The following is a 17,868-nucleotide window of genomic DNA, read 5'->3' on the forward strand; positions in this document are numbered from 1 at the left end:
AGGGAGAGTCGCTCGTTTCCTGCGGTGTCCCTGGCGGGTGGCCCCTTCGACTGAAGCGGGATTTGGAAAGTATTCAGGAGCCAGGACTTGGGGGCAGAGTTCTGTGATACTGGGGAAACGAAGACTGCAGTGGAGCAGCAGGCGGAGACTAGAGCTCCCCAAAACGGTCGCTATTTGGGAGGGCGTGAGGGCTGAGGGACACCTAGTGAGAAGCAGAGCTGACCACCTAGAGCTCGAGGCCCAGGACGTGGGAGGTGGAGCTAAGAGCCGACAGCGGAGTGTCAGGCTACCAGCGACGCCGCGGGAATGGGAAAAAAAATCCCTTGAATGAGCCCCCTCCAAGTCCCGCTCAGAGAGGTCGAACAGCCAATCGCGCTGCAGGGTGGGGCTGCGGAGAAAGGTCTCAACCAATAGCTGAGGAGGGGGCGGGGCCTGGCTCCCGGCGCGCGGCGGCTGTGGGGTAACCCGTGGCAGAGAGCGCAGAGCGGCAGAGGGGAGCTGCTGAGGAGAGCCGCATGGAGGACCCCGCGGCACCCGGGTCCGGGAACCCGCCTGCCAATGGCTATGGCAACGGCAACGGCGGCGGCAAAGGGAAGCCAGCGGCGCCTAAAGGCCGGGAAACGTTCAGAAGCCAGCGGCGGGAGTCGGAGGTGAGGAGCCCGGAGAGCTTTCAGTTGGGGCCGGGAGACGCCCGGGGCAAGAAGCGTTGGCTGAGGTGTTTCGGTCGCGTGCCCCTCCGCCGCCGGGAGACCCCTGCGCGCCCCGTGCCGCAGCCTGAACTCCGGGCTCTGCAGCCCCTGACCCTCTCCGCCCGTCTCCTGCCGCGGGTCTGGGGCTTTCTAGCCCTCTGGCCTCCCTCGGGGGGCGCGAAGATAGAGCCTGATAGCCAGAGTCCCGGATACTTTCACATATTTATCTCGCTTAATCGCTGTAGCCCGCCGGAGTGGTAATTCGTAAGGCCGATTTACGGAGGAGGAACAGGCGCGGAGAGGTGAAGTGAGTGGCCTGAGGGGTGGGAGGCCGGAGCCCGGCCGCAGTGAAAAGGGACCGGCGTGGGGGCAGCCGCCCTCCCACCCCGAGGCGCCCCGAGCCGAGCAGAGCAGCCGCGTGACTTGGGCCCTTCCCCTTCCCCCCGTGTGCTGGCCAGCCCTTGAGGGAGCACTTTCCACGGACATCAGGCCCCCACCCTGTAAGGGTTAATGATACAGGAGTCAGGCGGGGCAGTCCCGGAGCGAGTGGATGGACCCCCCCCCCCCCCGCTACGATACAGACCCACAGAGAGGAGTATGTATGTTCCCTCTTCTTAAAAGAAACCCTAACTAGGAGGATGAAAGGAGTGAATTAACATTCACTCCAACCCCCTCATCCAGCCAGCTTCCATCAGCTAGCCAAGAGCAGAACCGGATCTGAGCGGGGAATCAGACCACAAAATGTCAGGTGTGGAAGGGTCTATAGAGGTCACCGGGTTTTAGCCCTTGCTTTGACGGAAGTGGGAGACAAAAGTAGCTTGCCGAAGGTCATTCATCTGGCACAGTGGCCAGGGGTACCAGGCTTTGGGTTCAGTCAGAGCAGGTTTTGAGGTTTTGAATCCCAGCCCTACCATTTACTCTTGGTGTGACTTTTGGCAGATTGCCAGCCTCTGAGCTCCAGTTTCTTCCTCTGTAAAATGAGGTTAATACTACCTGCCTCAGAAGGTTGCGATAAAGTCAAAATGAGATAATTGAATATGAAATGTTTAATTCAGTGCAGGCACGGTGCATGTAGTTGGTTAGCCCACAGTAGCTCTTAGTACTATATTATCATCATCATCAAGGGACAGAACTGGTAGTAGAAGCCAGATCTTAGGCATCCCAGTCCACGGTTTACCATTTGAATTGTATTTCCGTTTCAAAGGGATTTCATGTATGCTTTCCATTTTGATACAGACAAGCGGGAATCCATCCCATTTTATAAAAGAGAGAAGTGGAGGAGGTGAAAAGACTGGCCCCAAATCACACCACCTTTCAGAGGCAGAGCTCAGCCCTCCTGCCATACTGGATCAGGGTTTTATGCACCATATCATCACCCTCCCTGCCTCAGTACGAATCTGGCCTTTTAGGGCACCCTGTTTCTCCTTCCCCCATAGAGACATCGTTCTTGTTCAGATGGTTTTTGGGGGGTGGGGCAGGGGGATGAGTCTTTTATTAATTCAACAGTTGTTGAGTTCTTTCTATATGCCCAGCACTGTTTTAGGTGCTAGGGATACAGCGGTCTCTCCACAGTCGGGGTGCAGAGACAGTGTGGGAGTGAATAAAATAATTTCGGAATGATATGTTCTATGGGTGAATTAAAACTCCTCTTGAACCAGGAGGCCTTTTCCCTACCTATCAAGTCTTCCTTCAGGAAAAGGCTCTGATAGTTTTACTCTTGCCAGTGAGTTCAGTATCCAGAGACTCAGAGCTTTCCACCTGCACCACAGTTTACCCAGTTTACTGCCTGATTGTCTGCAGCTGCACTTTTCATGTGGAAATGAACAACTGCAGTGATCCTCACCATCTGAGCTTATTGCCTGCCCAAAAGTTGGCCGGAAACATTAGCTTTCCTTCACCTTCCACTGCAGCAGGAGAGCTGCTCTTACCTGTCAATACGTCCCCTATCACAACACCCAGGTGCCAGACTCTCTGCTTGACTCTCAGATAGATGACTATCTGCTTTTCCTTCCCTCCCTCCTTTTGCATTCCTGTGGAAAACAGTCCTGGGGAGGATGATTTTCTTTCCTCTCTAGGGCTTCAGGAATTACTGGAAGAGAATTACTGTTGGCACAAGTCAACAGAGCCTCGTACATCACTGTGTTTATAGGGGCACCATTGACCTACCCTCTCCCAATGGCTTAGTGTATGGATATCCTAACCTTAAAAGGAAGCTAGAGAATGATTGTTTGCTTAATAAAAAGATTCTTAACCTAACCAAAAGATTCACCTCAGACCTCTTACAGCCAGATTTCTTGCTTCAGGTCGTTCCCAAAGTCCTTGACAAAGTTTAACTGGTTTGTAGCAAAATGAGGAAAATTCAAGGCATTGAAGTGAGTTTTTCATAAAATGTAGTTCAATACGTTAAATTTAAAGGATGTATGTAATTTAAAACAATGTTTTTCAAACTGTAGGGAGTAACCTGTGAGTTGAGACCAACTTTTTTTTTAAAGAAATAGACTAATTGGAAGTACTGGTTTATCACATATAGTAGTGGTAAATATTATTTTGTTAAACTTCTGTTCCAGTTTTGTGTGTGTTGGGACATGACGTAAAGTTTACTTATACTTTGACTTACAGTCAAAAAAAGCTTCACTGCTTTTAATGGCTCTTATTCTGATATTTTGTCTTTTGCATTTTGGGGGTATTAAATGATTTTTTAAAATTATATATATATTTAAGAGATTTTTAAAGTTTCTACTTAGAAAATAAAACATCAACAACCTTATGTCATTCTCCACCGTCCACCTTTTTTTTTTCTTACTGGTCCCTGTAATCCAGAAGTTTAGAAATCTTTGCTATAGTGGATTTAAACATGAATCACCTTTTTGGCAGTGTAAATTCATAAAGTGGTTTTGGAAAACAACTTGTCATGTACAAAGAGCCATATAAATTGTCATAAGGTTTGATGCATTCATTCCCGTTATAAAAATCTGTCAGAGAAGATCCTAAATATGAAAAAAATTTATGAGTATTACAGCTTCATGTATATAGTAAAGAAAAATTAAAAACATATGTTCAACAATAGGGAATTGGTTAAGTAAGCCAATAGATATCTGTCCACTTAGCTGTTTATTTATTTATTTATTTTTAATAAATTTTTTTTTTTTTTTTTTTGGTTGTGCTGTGCAGTTTGTAGGATCTCATTTCCCCCACCAGGGACTGAACCCAGGCCGTGGCAGTGAAAGCCCAGAATCCTAACACTAGGCCATCAGAGAACTCTTCTCTTAGCTGTTTAAACTGACAGTTATAATAATATGAGACAGGGACTTCCCTGGTGGTCCAGTGGCTAAGACTCCATACTCCCAATGCAGGGGTCCCTGGTCAGGGAACTAGATCCCACATGCATGCCACAACTAAAGATTCTGCATGCCGCAACTAATGATCCAGGAAACTGCAACAAAGATCCTGCATGTGGCAACGAAGATCCTGCGTGCCACAGCTAAGACCCAGCGCAGCCTAAATAAATAAATATTCATTTTTTAAAAAGTGAACCTTTATCTTTAAAAAAATAATAGTATGAGAAAAATTCCTTTATAATATAATATTAAAATCATAAGTAGAGTAAGTAAAATTCTTGGAGTAACCGTCCACATAGTGCTACCAGGTGCTGGATTGTGTGCTAAGTGCTTTTCCTCTATTATCTCATTTAGTCCTTACAATGACCCTATGAATTATCTCATTTTACAGATGAGAAAACTGAGTACGTCATTTTTCAACAATTCCCTGATACCAATTCAGTTCTGACACTACCCGTAGTTAGCACAGACCCCACAAGTTAAGGGCTCAGTCCTACAAGACTGCCCCCACTTCAGATGTCAGCCACAGTGGAATCCCCAGACTACCTGCACTTCTGCCTGGCCAACTATAGATTCAGGGGTTACCATGACTGTCCCCCTCAGGTTCGATAGATTGCTAGAACAACTCGCAGAGCTAAGAAAAGTGCTATATTTATGACTACAATTTTATTATAAAGAATACAACTCAGGAACAAAATGAAGAGAGGCATAGGACAAGGTATGGAGGTGGAGTGGTGCAGAATTTCCATGCCCTCTCTGTGGCATTACCCTCCTAGCACATTGGTGTGCCCAAATCACATTGTTTCAGAGTTTTTTTGTTTGTGTTTTATTGCGGTACGCGGGCCTCTCACTGCTGTGGCCTCTCCTGTTGCGGAGCACAGGCTGTGGACATGCAGGCTCAGCGGCCATGGCTCACGGGCCCAGCCGCTCCGCGGCATGTGGGATCTTTCCGGACCAGGGCACGAACCCGTATGCCCTGCATCGGCAGGCAAACTCTCAACCACTGCACCACCAGGGAAGCCCCAGAGTTTTTATATGGAGTTTCGTTACCTAGTCATGGTTGGTCAAACCACTGGCCACTTGATTGAACTCAGTCTTCAGCCTCCTCCCCTCCCTGGAGCTCCTTTTTTTGAAATTCTCACTCTAAGTCACCTCATTAGCATAACCTCAAGTATGGTTGACAGGAGCTCCTTATGAATAACAGGCACTCCTACTACTCAGGAAATTCCAAAGGTTTTAAGAGCTCTGTGCCAGGAAGGTGGGTGATGGGGCAAAGACCAAATACATTTTTTATACTACATTGAGGCACAAAGAGGTTAAGTAACTTGTTCAAGATCACACAGTATGTGACAAGACCTGGGATTCAAATTTTTTTAAATTCATATTTATTAATATATTGGTAGGAAAAATCTATCCCAAAATGCTTAAAGAGTTTCGGGTGTAGGATTATATTAAAAATACTTTTAAAACGATATTATAAGTTTTTACATACAACATCATAGGAAATCTAACCTTTAGTACAATTTGAAGTAGAAATGCTACCTTATTTGACAGTCCTAAAATTGTGGAATATTGGAACTAAGGACGTCTTTTTATATATGAGGAACTATGATCCACAGAATGAAATCATACAAAATCATACAATGGGTTAATGACAGAGCTGAAGTCAGAATCCAGTTTACTTCTTTTGTTTTCATCCGTCTTGTTTTTCTAGAGATCAGCTAGATGTTCTTCAGGTCTGTGTTTATGTAGATCAGATATGGGCACAGATTGTAGCTTTCATATCTGTTCATGATCCTGGTCCTTTGCCCAGAGTTTCTGATTCTATATAGGAATCTTCAGCCCAGCCCCACACTGAGCCTCTAATTTTGGCTTGGAGGAGGGTACTTCTTGGATGAAAGGCCCAGATGGAACCCTCCTAGTTGCCTTCTTCCTCTAACTTTGGCCTCCAAGAGAGGTGGAAAATGAAATGAGGGTGTGATCTCCTTTTGTCAGCCTTTTTCCCAAGTTACCACGAAGATTTCTCCATTACAGGGCTCTGTGGACTGCCCTACCCTGGAATTTGAGTATGGAGACACAGATGGGCACGCAGCAGAGTTGTCAGGTATGAGATAGATGGGTCTGTAAAGAGTGGAAGGTTGGCCAGGAGGAGAGGGAAGATACCTGTGCTCTCCCCTGGCAGCTTGTCTGTTCTCAGCAAGTGGCTATAGAGCACAGACTGTTCTCCACATTCCCACTTCTCTACACCTTCCAGTGGTCAGTATCTCTTTGTTTGCTTTCACATTTCTTTCTGTGAATGCTTCCTTGGCTATGTATGGCATTCTCCATTCTTTCATTCTATCCCTGTTTTCTGCTCACCCTTCTTTAATTCTCTTTTGGTGCACTCTCAAATCTGTTTTCTCTCCACCTTCTCCCCATTTCTCCTTTCTTTCTCTTCCCATAGTCACCCATATCTTTTGGGTGCCCCTTTCTGCCACCCACTCCATTGCTTTCCCATTCCATCTCTCTCCTTTTCTTTTCTACCTCCATCTCACCCCCTTCCCCTAATACTTGCCCCTTATTAAAGTCTCAGCAATGTCTGAAGAAAAACTGTGTAGACAACTGGCCAGCTGAGCAAAGCTGAACATGTCATCTATATCCATCACCGTGGAGCTCTGCTTGGATGTTTCTGAGCTGGGGTTGAGTGATCTCATTCTTCTTTCAGTGCTGGACTGCTTCTCTCTGGATTTTTAGCTTGGCTAAACGTGATCTCCTTGCATTAAGGGCCTCCATGTTACATGTGCTACAAATGCCAATTATTAATAAATGAGCTTTGGGTGGAAATTATGTGAAAGGTAAATATTCTGTCACATGAAAGTGACACTTTAAGACAGGCTTTTTCAGAGAAAAGAGACAAATGCTTTTAAAGAAGTTCTTGTGAATAAACATAAGGAATAAATTTTGTGATGAGTGACAGAAATAGAGAGCTAAGTTTAATAACTAACCAAGGGTTAGAATCCAAAATATGAATACACACACACATAGAGAGAGAAAGAAATGAACATCCCAATAGAGACTATAGATAAATGGTCAAAGAATATGAATAGGAATTCACAGAACAGAAAACCATGTGGTCAGTAAATATATGAAAAGATATTCAATTATGTTAGGAAATGGGGAAAAACAAATTAAAATGGTGAGATATTATTCAACAATCATCAGATGCAAAATTTAAAAGCCTGGGGTTGGTGAGGGTACAGAGAAATGAGTACTTTTTATACATGGCTTGGCATGAGGGAACAGAGTATAGAATTGGAAAGCAGTTTAGTTATATCTAGCAAAGTCGAATTCACACATATTATGACCCAACGATTCTAGATGTACACTTTAAAGAAATTCTTGGGCCCAAGAAAACACTTACAAAGATGTTTATTGTCGCCACTGTGAAAAATTGAAAACAACTTAGTAGGGGAATGGAGAAACTGCAGTATATCAATATATTAGGCTACTGTATAGTCATTAAAATAATTGATCTATATCAATATGCTTCAATGTCAATAAATATTAAAAACATATTAAAGGGGAGAAGAAACGGTGACAATAATTTTTACAGGCATCAAAAAAACTGCTTAAACACACAAGTCTAAAAGATGTTTCTAGGAAGTCTAGTTGCACACTTGATTGAGAACCGTGTCAGTTAAGTGAATGGATGTGTTCATCACACTGCTTTTCATGTAAGCTATTGAAAGACATAATAAAAAATGCTTCTAAGAAAAAATAATTTATACAATATGATACTGCTTGGATAAAAACTTGAAAAATAGAACAATATCATGTGTTGTTTACAGGCACATAGATATGTACTAAAAGTATAAAAATAGGCATGTGAAGCATACATACCAGTTTCATCATAGTGATTATCTCTAGAGAGGAAAATAAGACTGGGAAGGAAGAAGGGACTTTAGCTGTCTGAAGCAAATATGACAAATGTTAACATTTGTTTAATCTGAGTAGAAGATAAACGCAGTGTCTTTTATGTACTCTGTATTTACCTGTAGTATATGAAAGTTCATGATCTAAACTTTAAAAATAAGACAAAAGCAAAGTTCAGTACCTAAGAGCCTTGCTCCCTGTTTTAACTGGGTTTGTGCCCTACTCTTAAAATATATATATCTACAGTACTCACTAATGACTGAAGAATTTAACAAACAGAACTGGGATTTGTTTCTGGTCACTCCAGGATTCTGGAACTCAGGACTCAAAAGCCCTGGCTCCCAGACAAGGTATTTCTTGACCATTAGACAGCTGGCTGGAATATAAGTGAATTTCTCTTGCTTTGTGAATTATCTGTGACCTAGTTAAATTTCCAGCAAGGGTCTTAGTTAGGGAGCAGAGTTTTGAGGAAGCACCTATTGGCTTAATGACTTCACTTCTTCGTTCTCTGTAAGGTGAGTGTACTTGTATAATGTTCTGGGGTGGGGGTGTGTGTGTGTGTGTGTGTGTGTGTAGGAAAGGGCATTTTTATTTCTCATAAGCTGTCTGCATTTTGTATTGAGAGGCTGCTGTCAGCAAACTTAGATTTTCCTGGGCACAGGCCGCCCTTTGGCAATCAAAGCTGCTTCTATATGGTTTGATTCTGCCTCTGCCCGGGTGGCCGTGGGCAGGAACGTAAACTTCTGTACCCTTCGAGGAAACTCAGCAGGGAGAGAATGAACTGGCTCCTTGAATAGCACAAGGATCTTGCCTCTAAACTTCAGGAGTTGTGTTGCCCCCTTTTTCCCTAGAGACAGGATTAGTCCCAGTCTGGGTTGACAAGCAGAAGGGGTTGCAGCCCTAAGAACCAGCAGTGATGACATTCAGCCCTCTCTGTTCCAGCCCTCCTCCTGGCCCTCACCAAATGTTGGAGCCTGCCTTCTCTGCTGTAGCAGCCAGCTGGCAGGAGGAGGACAGGTTTGATGGTTTAATCACCCAGGGACACAAGTGGCTATTTTTAACTGCTCTGAAAAGGAGGAAGCTGACTCTGGATTGAATTGGACACAGGAATGTGTTGGAAGCTTTAGCTCTTTCATACCACCTTCTCCACCCCAGGCCCCTTCTATAAGGATCTGCTGAATGTTTGTGACTCTGTCCTATCTTTCCTGCCACAGAATTGTATAGCTACACTGAACACCCGGAATTCACCACTAACAGGAGGTGCTTTGAAGAAGACTTCAAGACCCAAGGTGATCCCAGATCCTTATTCATAGAGATCTGCTTTTTCTCTCCATGATATTCAAGGCTGATCTAGAAAAAGCCTAAAATAAAGTATGATCCTTCTTCATCCTCTCCATAGCCATATAACTTCTCTATTCCTTTTTGCATATGGGACACAGAGTTTTCTATATCTCAAGTGCAGAGGTCACGGAGTGGAAGCAAGAGAAGCCTGAACTGGGTCCCTTTCCCTGATGTCAAGGGCCCAGAGAACAGAGGAATGGGGAGGTGGGGCTGGACTGGTTCCCTGCTGCCTGGTAACCCTGTGCCCAGCCTAGTCTTCGACCTTAGTTTTCAATCCCTGTCTCCAATTCTGCCTTACTCCTCATAGCATCTGGTAATAATTTCATGTGCCCACCCTGTGATCCACTCAGACCTCCATTTCCTTACTTGGTCAGTGGCAATTCATTGTTCAACTCAGCAAATGTGTGGTGAGTACCCATTTTGTGCCAGAGATGCAGGAGGCAGGGGTGAAGGTGAATTTACAGTATCTTTAAAGAAATTATAGTCAGGTAGCAGAGGGGAGATGTGTACGTCACAAAACTAGCTGAGGCCAAGAGGAAAATGGGAAGTGTCATTAGAGAAGTAAAACGTATCATGGGGGACAGAGCTTCTGGCTGGAGCATTAGTGGGAAAGAGGTGATTTTGTATTGAACCTATAAGGATGAATAGGAATTGGATACATAGGGAGATAGAGGGAACTCCTTGAGGAAAGGCAGAGAGATAGAACTGTATAGGCTGGGGAGGGGGAAGCGGAAATGGAGGGGATGTGGAGGAAGATGAGGCTCTGGAGTGGGCCAGAACATTTGGGTTTTTTACTTTTCCCATCCCTTATTCTTTCCCAGCTAAACAAGGAAAGCTTTCGAAGAGAAGAATTTATTGGGGGGCTGAGATCAGAAGTACATATGCTATCATCAGGAGCCTTTCCAGGAAGGGGAGGCAACAGCTGACACTAGATCTGTATGGCCTTCTGTTCCCAGTGCAGGGTAAGGAGTGGCTGGAGTTGGAGGAAGATGCCCAGAAGGCCTATGTGATGGGACTTCTGGACCGGCTGGAGGTGGTCAGTAGGGAACGGCGACTGAAGGTGGCCCGAGCTGTTCTCTACCTGGCCCAAGGTGAGTGGCCAGCTTTGCCAACTTGAGAGGGGTGGACACTAGAGAGAGAGAGACGGTGTTAGCAGGACTAGGATGAGGCAGGCCACGCTGGGAAGGTTCCTGCCTCTTGAGGACAGATCTTGTCATGTGCTAGAAGTAACCTTGTGCTTATGCGAAAGATGAGGAGATGATGGTAGGTACTGTTCTGGATCCCTTGGAATTGGCCTTTCTCTTTCCAGACATGCCAGGATTTCTTATAGGGTTCTTTTTTTCCTTAGCCTGGGCTGTAATCCTATGTGGAGACTAGCAAGAGGGTCACTGTGGCCAGAGCTGACAGTGTACCACCAGCTGAGCATGGAGGTTTCTTTTACCAGCTGTGGCCTGGTTCTGACACTGAGAGGAGGCAGGGAGGGTGCCACCAATTTACACGTGGACCCGCTGCATTGTTTCTCATTGGCATTTAGAAGGTCCAAGCCAACATAGCAGGAGGAGTGGATGCTGTGAGTAATTTGGAGAATCAGAACTCAATGAGATTAACTGAGGAAAGCTTCCCAGAAGAGACCTATTAGCCAGGTGTTGGAAAGAAAAATGAGCCTAGCTGGAGTAGTAAAAGAAAGCCCTGAGGTCAGAAATAAGAGGACTGTTGGCAGAACCAACTAGATGGGAGCTAAAAAAACTGTAAAAGAAAAATCATAAATGGAGAGGAAAGAGAGTGGACATCTGGTGAAGGGACGACTGCAGTAAACAAGGCAGTGCCCAAGCCTATCTCTTGGGTCTGGCACTCTGGCCAAGTTCCAGCTGCCAGTACCTTCATCTTTTTGCCTGAGGGCTTTCTGTGCAGCCCACATAGGGCAGCCAGGAAGTGCTAGGGAATTAATGTTCTCCCCTAGTCCAGCAGCATTCCTCAGTGACTGCCAGAGGCTAGTGGATGAGCAGCTTGACCACCTCACCCCTCTTGGGTGGGATGATTCTGAGTTGTTTGTTTTATGTTTTCCAGAGCTTCTCCCCACTTGGGATTGAGCTCTTTGCTGCCTTCTCTTCCCTATCTCACTTCTCCACTTCTCTACCGATGGTTCCTGGGGTCAACTCCCAAATAAACTACTTGCACTTGAATCCTTATCTCTGGATCTGCTTCTCAGGGAACTCAAACTTAAGACAAACCAGTGATGAGCACATTGGACCTAACCCTGGAGACTGCTTCTCCTCTCCCCTGCCTCATTCCAGGAAGTTCTGGGGGGCACTTGTCCTTTGTTAACCTACTTGTTGGACAGAGTGTTGGGAGATAGTCTTCAGATCATGGGGCAGGGTGGAAAGAACTGGAATAAACCCCTCCTCCTCAACCCCTGCGGCACTGTCTGGTCCTTTAGGCACTTTTGGGGAATGTGATTCAGAAGTTGATGTACTCCACTGGTCCAGGTACAACTGCTTCCTGCTCTATCAGATGGGGACCTTCTCGGCCTTCCTGGAGCTACTCCACATGGAAATCGAGTGAGAAGCCTTAGGGGAGGGCTGGCGACCCCGTTCCTTGAAGGGTGCCTCATCTCCTATGCTGGTTCCCTCACTGTAGAGCCCTCTGTGAAAGCTGGGTCTATTCACACCTCCTCCAAAGCTCACTGACAGTCCCCCTCCATCCAGCCATGGTCTCTGATAGTCTGTCCTGCTCCCTAAGGTTGGGCTCATCAGCAGGTTCTGCCCCACTTACAGCTTCAATCCTGGGCCTCAGGGGCCGATCCTGTATTGCTTTTGTATCCAAATACCTTCTTAGCCTAACTGTGGACTCCATGAAGGAAGCTGTTCTACCTGAGAACATGACCCAAGATGGATGGGACCAATTCCTGTTGCTGTGCCCAGTTCTTTCCCTCATGGTTACAGCTCTAGAGGTGGCCTTATCTGCTGCTACCACTATAGTGACCCCTCATATTGTCTCATGCCTATCACCCAGGAGTTTTAGTGGGACAAATTCTGTTTATTATTCACCAAGTGTTGCTTAGCATCTGTTTTGTGTCCAGCACAGTACTAGAAACAGTGGAGATTTTAAGAGGAGCAAATATCATAGACCCTGCCCTTGCCTGTCTTCACCACAGTTAAGGGTTTGTCTAGGTGGCAGGAGAATTCTATGGGCTTCTCTACCTTAGACCAATTTCTTTAGCTACATAGCCAGGGAATGGCAGGTACTCATGTTTGTGCATATGATAAGTGTGCAACATGGAGTAAAGAGGCCTTACGGGTTCCTGTTTCCTCCCTCATCCCTGTGGCAGCAACAGCCAGGCCTGTAGCAGTGCTCTTCGGAAACCAGCCATCTCCATTGCTGATAGCACAGAGCTCCGGTGAGTGGGCCTGCCCATGGGATTGGAGCAGGGGATCGTTAGCAATGGGTTACCTTTGCCCAAATTTCAGACGCACCCAGGACACTAGAAGTTGCTAATTCCACTGGGTTGGGCCACCACAGAGACCATCCCTGAGGTCTCAGACTTTAGGTTGGAAACTGCCTTGGGAACCTCTTGTGACCCTTCTGTAACCTCAGGGTGCTGCTGAGTGTCATGTACCTAATGGTGGAAAATATCCGCCTGGAGCGAGAGACAGACTCCTACGGGTGGAGGACAGCCCGGGAGACCTTCCGCACTGAACTGAGTAAGAAGTGGCACTCGAGGTGCTTGTGGCAGAGGGGAGGCATAGCATCTGCCTAGGAGAGACAGACAGTTCTTCTTCTTCTTCGTCTTCTTTTTTTTTTTTTTTTTAGAGCTAACATCCCTTCTTTTAGGACAGAGATACTTTGTGGTGGGCTTGAGGGTCTGGCTTGATTGCCCCTGTGTCTATGAGCTAGGCCCAGTCATATGTCTTCTCTATATCTTGGTTTTGGTTTCCTTGGTTATAAATGGGAATAGTCATCCCTCTCCCATTCGATCACAAATCCCACATGAAAAAAATGAGTTGACTTACCTTGAAAATATGAGTTGGTATTGTCATCAGTCAGGGATAAGATATGAAGGCCTTTGGGATTTTAAAATATATACTATATTTGTTGATGTGGGAAAGTGAGTTGTGATCTACAAAATGCATTGAGTTCCTCAGCCAGGAAGCATCTTTATTACCGTTGATTATCTTTATTACTGTTACTTCTAGTTTGATATCTACCCCCAAGCTTTGGGAACTATGCCATTTTAACTCCATGACCTCCCTTATCCTGCCCTCGGGGGGTTCACTCTGGGAGCTCTCTAAGCCTCCTTCTAAGGACCAAGTACTCAGATTCTTTGCAGGAAGGTGAGTGCCTTCCTCAGCGTCCAGAAACAGGGTTACAGGGACTGGGTCTCAGCTGCTTCATCCTCACTTTCTCACTTGCCTCTCTCCACAACCCCCAGGCTTCTCCATGCATAATGAGGAGCCTTTTGCCCTTCTGCTTTTCTCTATGGTCACCAAGTTCTGCAGCGGCCTGGCTCCCCACTTCCCCATAAAGAAGGTCCTGCTTCTGCTCTGGAAAGTAGTCATGGTGAGTGGCTGATTCACCCCTCTCCCATCTCATCAGATCAGCAGTGCCCTCTGCCACCTCAGTTTCTTCTAATCTGATTCCAGGGGGCTGGAGCTAGGCAGAAGAATAGGGAAGCTGTTAGCCAGTGGAGGGACAATAAGGCTGTCCTAGAGAAATCAGATGTTCTGTTTCAGAGTAGGTTACCTATTTCTGTTGGACTGATGGGAGATGCCACTTTTTGAGTTGGGGTGTCATTGCACCTTCCCCTGATAGAGCTAACGTTTCATGGAAAGAACCCTGGCTGAGAGTTGGGAGATCTGGCCTCTGCTGATACTGAGAAACCTCAGGCAATTCTCTGTGTCTCAGTTTCTCTAGCTGTAAAATGTGGGGTTTAGTGCCTGCTCTCCATCCAGATAAATAGAGGATTTGCTTTTAAAAAATGAAGTCCTCATAAGTGTATGGTTGCAGTTTTGTTACTAATTATTCAACCCTATCCTTCCTCTGACTGGCTGAACTACATACCCTCCAGGGCAGGCCTTGAGTGATTCTGGGGGGTTATAGTATCTAGATCTGCTCCTTAAAAGGGAGTACATTTTCCTGTTTTTTTCAGTGGAGGCCCCCAGTGGTCCTTTTCCTTATTTCTGGTGATATTTCCAGCCCTGGGTCGGTAAATAATGCTTTATCCTGACCCCTGAGCTCTGAGGGTTAGTAACCACCTCTGAGACTGGGGATGGTGACCACATTTTTTGAATCCTCCTGTTTTATTACTTCCTAATTAAGGAGGGGGTCTGAGGGGACTGGAGGTTGTGGCTCTTCCTCTCCATCCATGCTTCCCTGACCTTGCTCCCTCTGACTTCCCTCCCTTCCTCTCTTCTGTGCCCCTTTCCCGTTTAACCCTTAGTTTACCCTCGGTGGATTTGAGCAGCTGCAGGCTCTCAAAGTACAGAAGCGGGAAGAATTGGGCCTGCCTCCACTGGCTGAGGACAGTATCCAGGTGGTGAAGAGCATGCGTGCTGCCTCCCCGCCCTCTTACACTCTCGACCTGGGGGAATCTCAGCTGGCACCACCACCCTCCAAACTGCGAGGCCGCCGTGGTTCTCGAAGGGTATGGACTAAAGCAGACAGTAGTGTTGTGACACTAGCTGGCCAAAAATCAAGATTCTAAGCAGCTCTGGATATGGTAGGAAAGAGCAGTAAATGACCCAGCTCTCCTGCCCCTGACTGGCCCCGAGACCAACCTGAAATCTTGGTGTCTATACTTCAGCCTCTATTCCTGAGCCCTGACAGGGTCCTGGGCTGTCAAGATGTAACATTGTGATATCACATCATAGACCCATGTCTCGCTAAGGATCATTGGCCTAGACCTCAGTGCCTGGAGTTCCCTAGCACCCTGAACAACAGTTGGGGTATAATCCTGGGCATAGGTACCTGGTTGAGGCACTTTATCATTGTCTTCGCAGTAAGATTTACTCTGAGCCAGCCATGCTCTTATCTGGCCTTGGAACCAGAGACTTACACTTACAAGATGACTGGTTAGGGTTCTATAGTCTGCATCCCTAGAAAGGTCACAATGACAAGTTGCGCTGAGAGCTGACCATGCTCCCATGAACTTACCTGCCTGATCTACTTGAGTTCACCGACTACAGGTGACAGGCTCAGACAGTCACACTCAGTAATCTAGTCTACATTATCTGCAATGTGATTTTTTTTAACCTTTATTTTTTTGTTTTATAAAGTAATGCTTACTCATTATAGAAAATTTAGAACAAATATAAAAATGTGAAGAAGGGAGAAAAAAAAGTCACCCACAATCTTAACAACCAGAGGCAATCACTGTTAACTTTTTGGCCTATTTCTGTCCAATCTTTTTTTCTTTCTGTGACAAGATTTAAAATTCCAGACTTGCTTCCCTCTGCCTAGCAGCAAGCTTCTGTCCTCCTCTTCCTCAGTCAGCCAGCTGGTGTATGCTCACAGAAGGCAAACTAATTGAATGTTCACCTAAGTAGAGCATAATTAGGAAGGAAAGTGCTGGCAAAAAAAAAAAAAGGCATCAGTGCTTTCTGAAAGCTAAGTAACTGTGACTTTGGGATTATCAATGCTCTGTTTCCCAGCCATTGGCGTGGTTGTGTGAGAGCTGCTTGTCCTGGAATTGGGCCTGGTGGGCACAGTAGGGTTGAGATGGGAAGGAAAAGGTCTCACTAGAGATGGGTTCTTACTTCCATGTTCCCTGAAGTCTAGCAGCCTGTGGGTTGGGGTGGTCTTAGACAAGGATGCCCAGGGTGAGATCTCTGCACACCTTCCCTCTCTCTTTCCACCTACTCCCCTCCAACCCCCCAGCAACTCCTTACTAAGCAGGACAGCTTGGACATCTACAACGAAAGAGATCTCTTTAAGACTGAGGAACCAGCCACAGAGGAGGAAGAGGAGTCTGCTGGCGATGGAGAGCGTACCTTGGATGGAGAGTTAGACTTGCTAGAGCAGGACCCTCTAGTACCACCTCCACCCTCACAGGCACCCCTCTCTGCTGAGCGGGTGGCCTTTCCCAAGGGCCTACCATGGACCCCAAAGGTCAGGTAGGTTTGATAACACCAAGCACCCTGAGCTTCGGGGTTTCAGTCACTGGAGGCCCAGGGTGGAGTGGTCTATGTATTCAAGGCTCAATAAGCTGGTCTGGGAGTCGGAACTCCTGGGTTTGAAGTTCCCTGCTGTCTTCCCTTACTGTTCCAGTTCTCCACCTGGAGGAGTAGGAGCCCAGTAAGGGTCCTTCTCTCAAGGTTTGCTTTTCTTCCCTTCTCTGGGATTTGTCTCTCCACCGTCCTCTCAGACAGAAGGACATTGAACACTTCTTGGAGATGAGCAGGAACAAGTTCATCGGATTCACTCTGGGGCAGTAAGTGACTGGATGGTCAGAACTGGCTATAGAGTGGTTTTTAGAGGGCCACGGGAGCGGGTGGCCTAGAGTGAGAGATGTTGCCTGGTCGTGATTATACAACCCAGAGCCATGGGCAGCTCCCAGTGACTGCTTTGGGTTCTTGCCATGGAGTTTTTTCCTTCCAGTTTCCTAGAACTTTTATGTTCTCATCCAGGTGTAGGACCTTGAGCAACAAGTCATTTCCCTCTTGAACATCAATCTCCTTGTCAGTGTTATTAGATGGTCCCTGCAAGCCCTTCTGTAATGGGCCAGAATTCTGTGAAGAAGCGACATGGTTGGAACAGATCTTTCCCCATTCCCCCACGCTCTTGAATCCTCACTCGTCGCTACAAAACCTGAGAAACCATTGTTACTACCGTTTCACTGTCAAAAGTGTTGGGCAACATGCCCTTTTAAGTAGGAACCTGCTCCCAGACAAAGTGAGTCCCCAAAAGACTATACAGAAATCCTGATTTTCAGGGACATTTCGCTGTACCATTATTCTTTTTGTGTCCTGAAGCAACGATGGGGGACCTGGTAGCTTGCAGAGAAAGATCCAGGGTACCAGATGGTGAAAGTGGCATGGTCCACATGACTCCAGGGGGTATTGGTAATTCTCTCTACTTTTGACCCTTATGATCTGGTGTGTCTTGCATTTCACAGGGACACAGATACCTTGGTTGGATTACCCAGGCCCATCCATGAGAGTGTGAAGACCCTCAAGCAGGTGACCAGGGTGGGCTCTCAGTCTTCAGGGATAGGGAGCCATCAAGGCAAGTTGGATGACTAGGGTCCTGGGTCCTGGGTGGTGCTTTTCCACCAGACACGTTCTGAACCTGTTATTCTGTACTTCCTCCGCAGGCATTTTGGCCAAAGAGGTAAAAAATCAGGTCTCTCCATACCTACTCAGTGTCCTACGTTTAGATAGATGAACAAGTTCTCCTTTCTTCCTCTCATTCCTTTTCCCTCCTCCCACCCTTCTCTCTCTTCCCACTTATTGCTTCCTTCCCTTTCCTTCTCTCTCCTTAGAGGCTCACTAACTTCCACAGGCCCAGGATTGAGTAGCAGTCTGCTCTGTATCCAAAGTGTGTGTGTGCACGAGTAAGAGTAGTCATTCCTTGCACAGACCTTGATCCCCACC

General features: G+C 46.4%; 1 protein-coding gene across 5 annotated transcripts in view; it reads left to right on the forward strand.

The window, feature by feature from the left end:
- Window positions 1-459: 459 nt before the first annotated feature.
- The window catches only part of STRIP2 (striatin interacting protein 2), a 44,271-nt gene continuing 26,862 nt past the window's right edge, over window positions 460-17,868 (forward strand). Inside the window, exons 1-12 of one of the 5 annotated variants that reach the window (XM_067746977.1) lie at window positions 460-650; window positions 6,062-6,131; window positions 9,154-9,228; window positions 10,237-10,371; window positions 11,718-11,838; window positions 12,609-12,677; window positions 12,875-12,981; window positions 13,710-13,837; window positions 14,718-14,921; window positions 16,154-16,389; window positions 16,641-16,706; window positions 17,391-17,454. In XM_067746977.1, coding sequence (XP_067603078.1) covers window positions 516-650; window positions 6,062-6,131; window positions 9,154-9,228; window positions 10,237-10,371; window positions 11,718-11,838; window positions 12,609-12,677; window positions 12,875-12,981; window positions 13,710-13,837; window positions 14,718-14,921; window positions 16,154-16,389; window positions 16,641-16,706; window positions 17,391-17,454 — 1,410 coding nt within the window. In that variant the 5' untranslated portion in view covers window positions 460-515. Of the gene's footprint in view, window positions 651-6,061; window positions 6,132-8,066; window positions 8,455-9,153; window positions 10,372-11,717; window positions 11,839-12,608; window positions 12,678-12,874; window positions 12,982-13,709; window positions 13,838-14,717; window positions 14,922-16,153; window positions 16,390-16,640; window positions 16,707-17,390; window positions 17,455-17,868 lie in introns of those variants that run through there. The other 4 variants (XM_067746979.1, XM_067746978.1, XM_067746981.1 and 1 more) reach the window with 4 other exon arrangements.

Source organism: Pseudorca crassidens, chromosome 8 (genome assembly GCF_039906515.1).
Source record: "Pseudorca crassidens isolate mPseCra1 chromosome 8, mPseCra1.hap1, whole genome shotgun sequence".
Classification (NCBI taxonomy): domain Eukaryota; kingdom Metazoa; phylum Chordata; class Mammalia; order Artiodactyla; family Delphinidae; genus Pseudorca; species Pseudorca crassidens.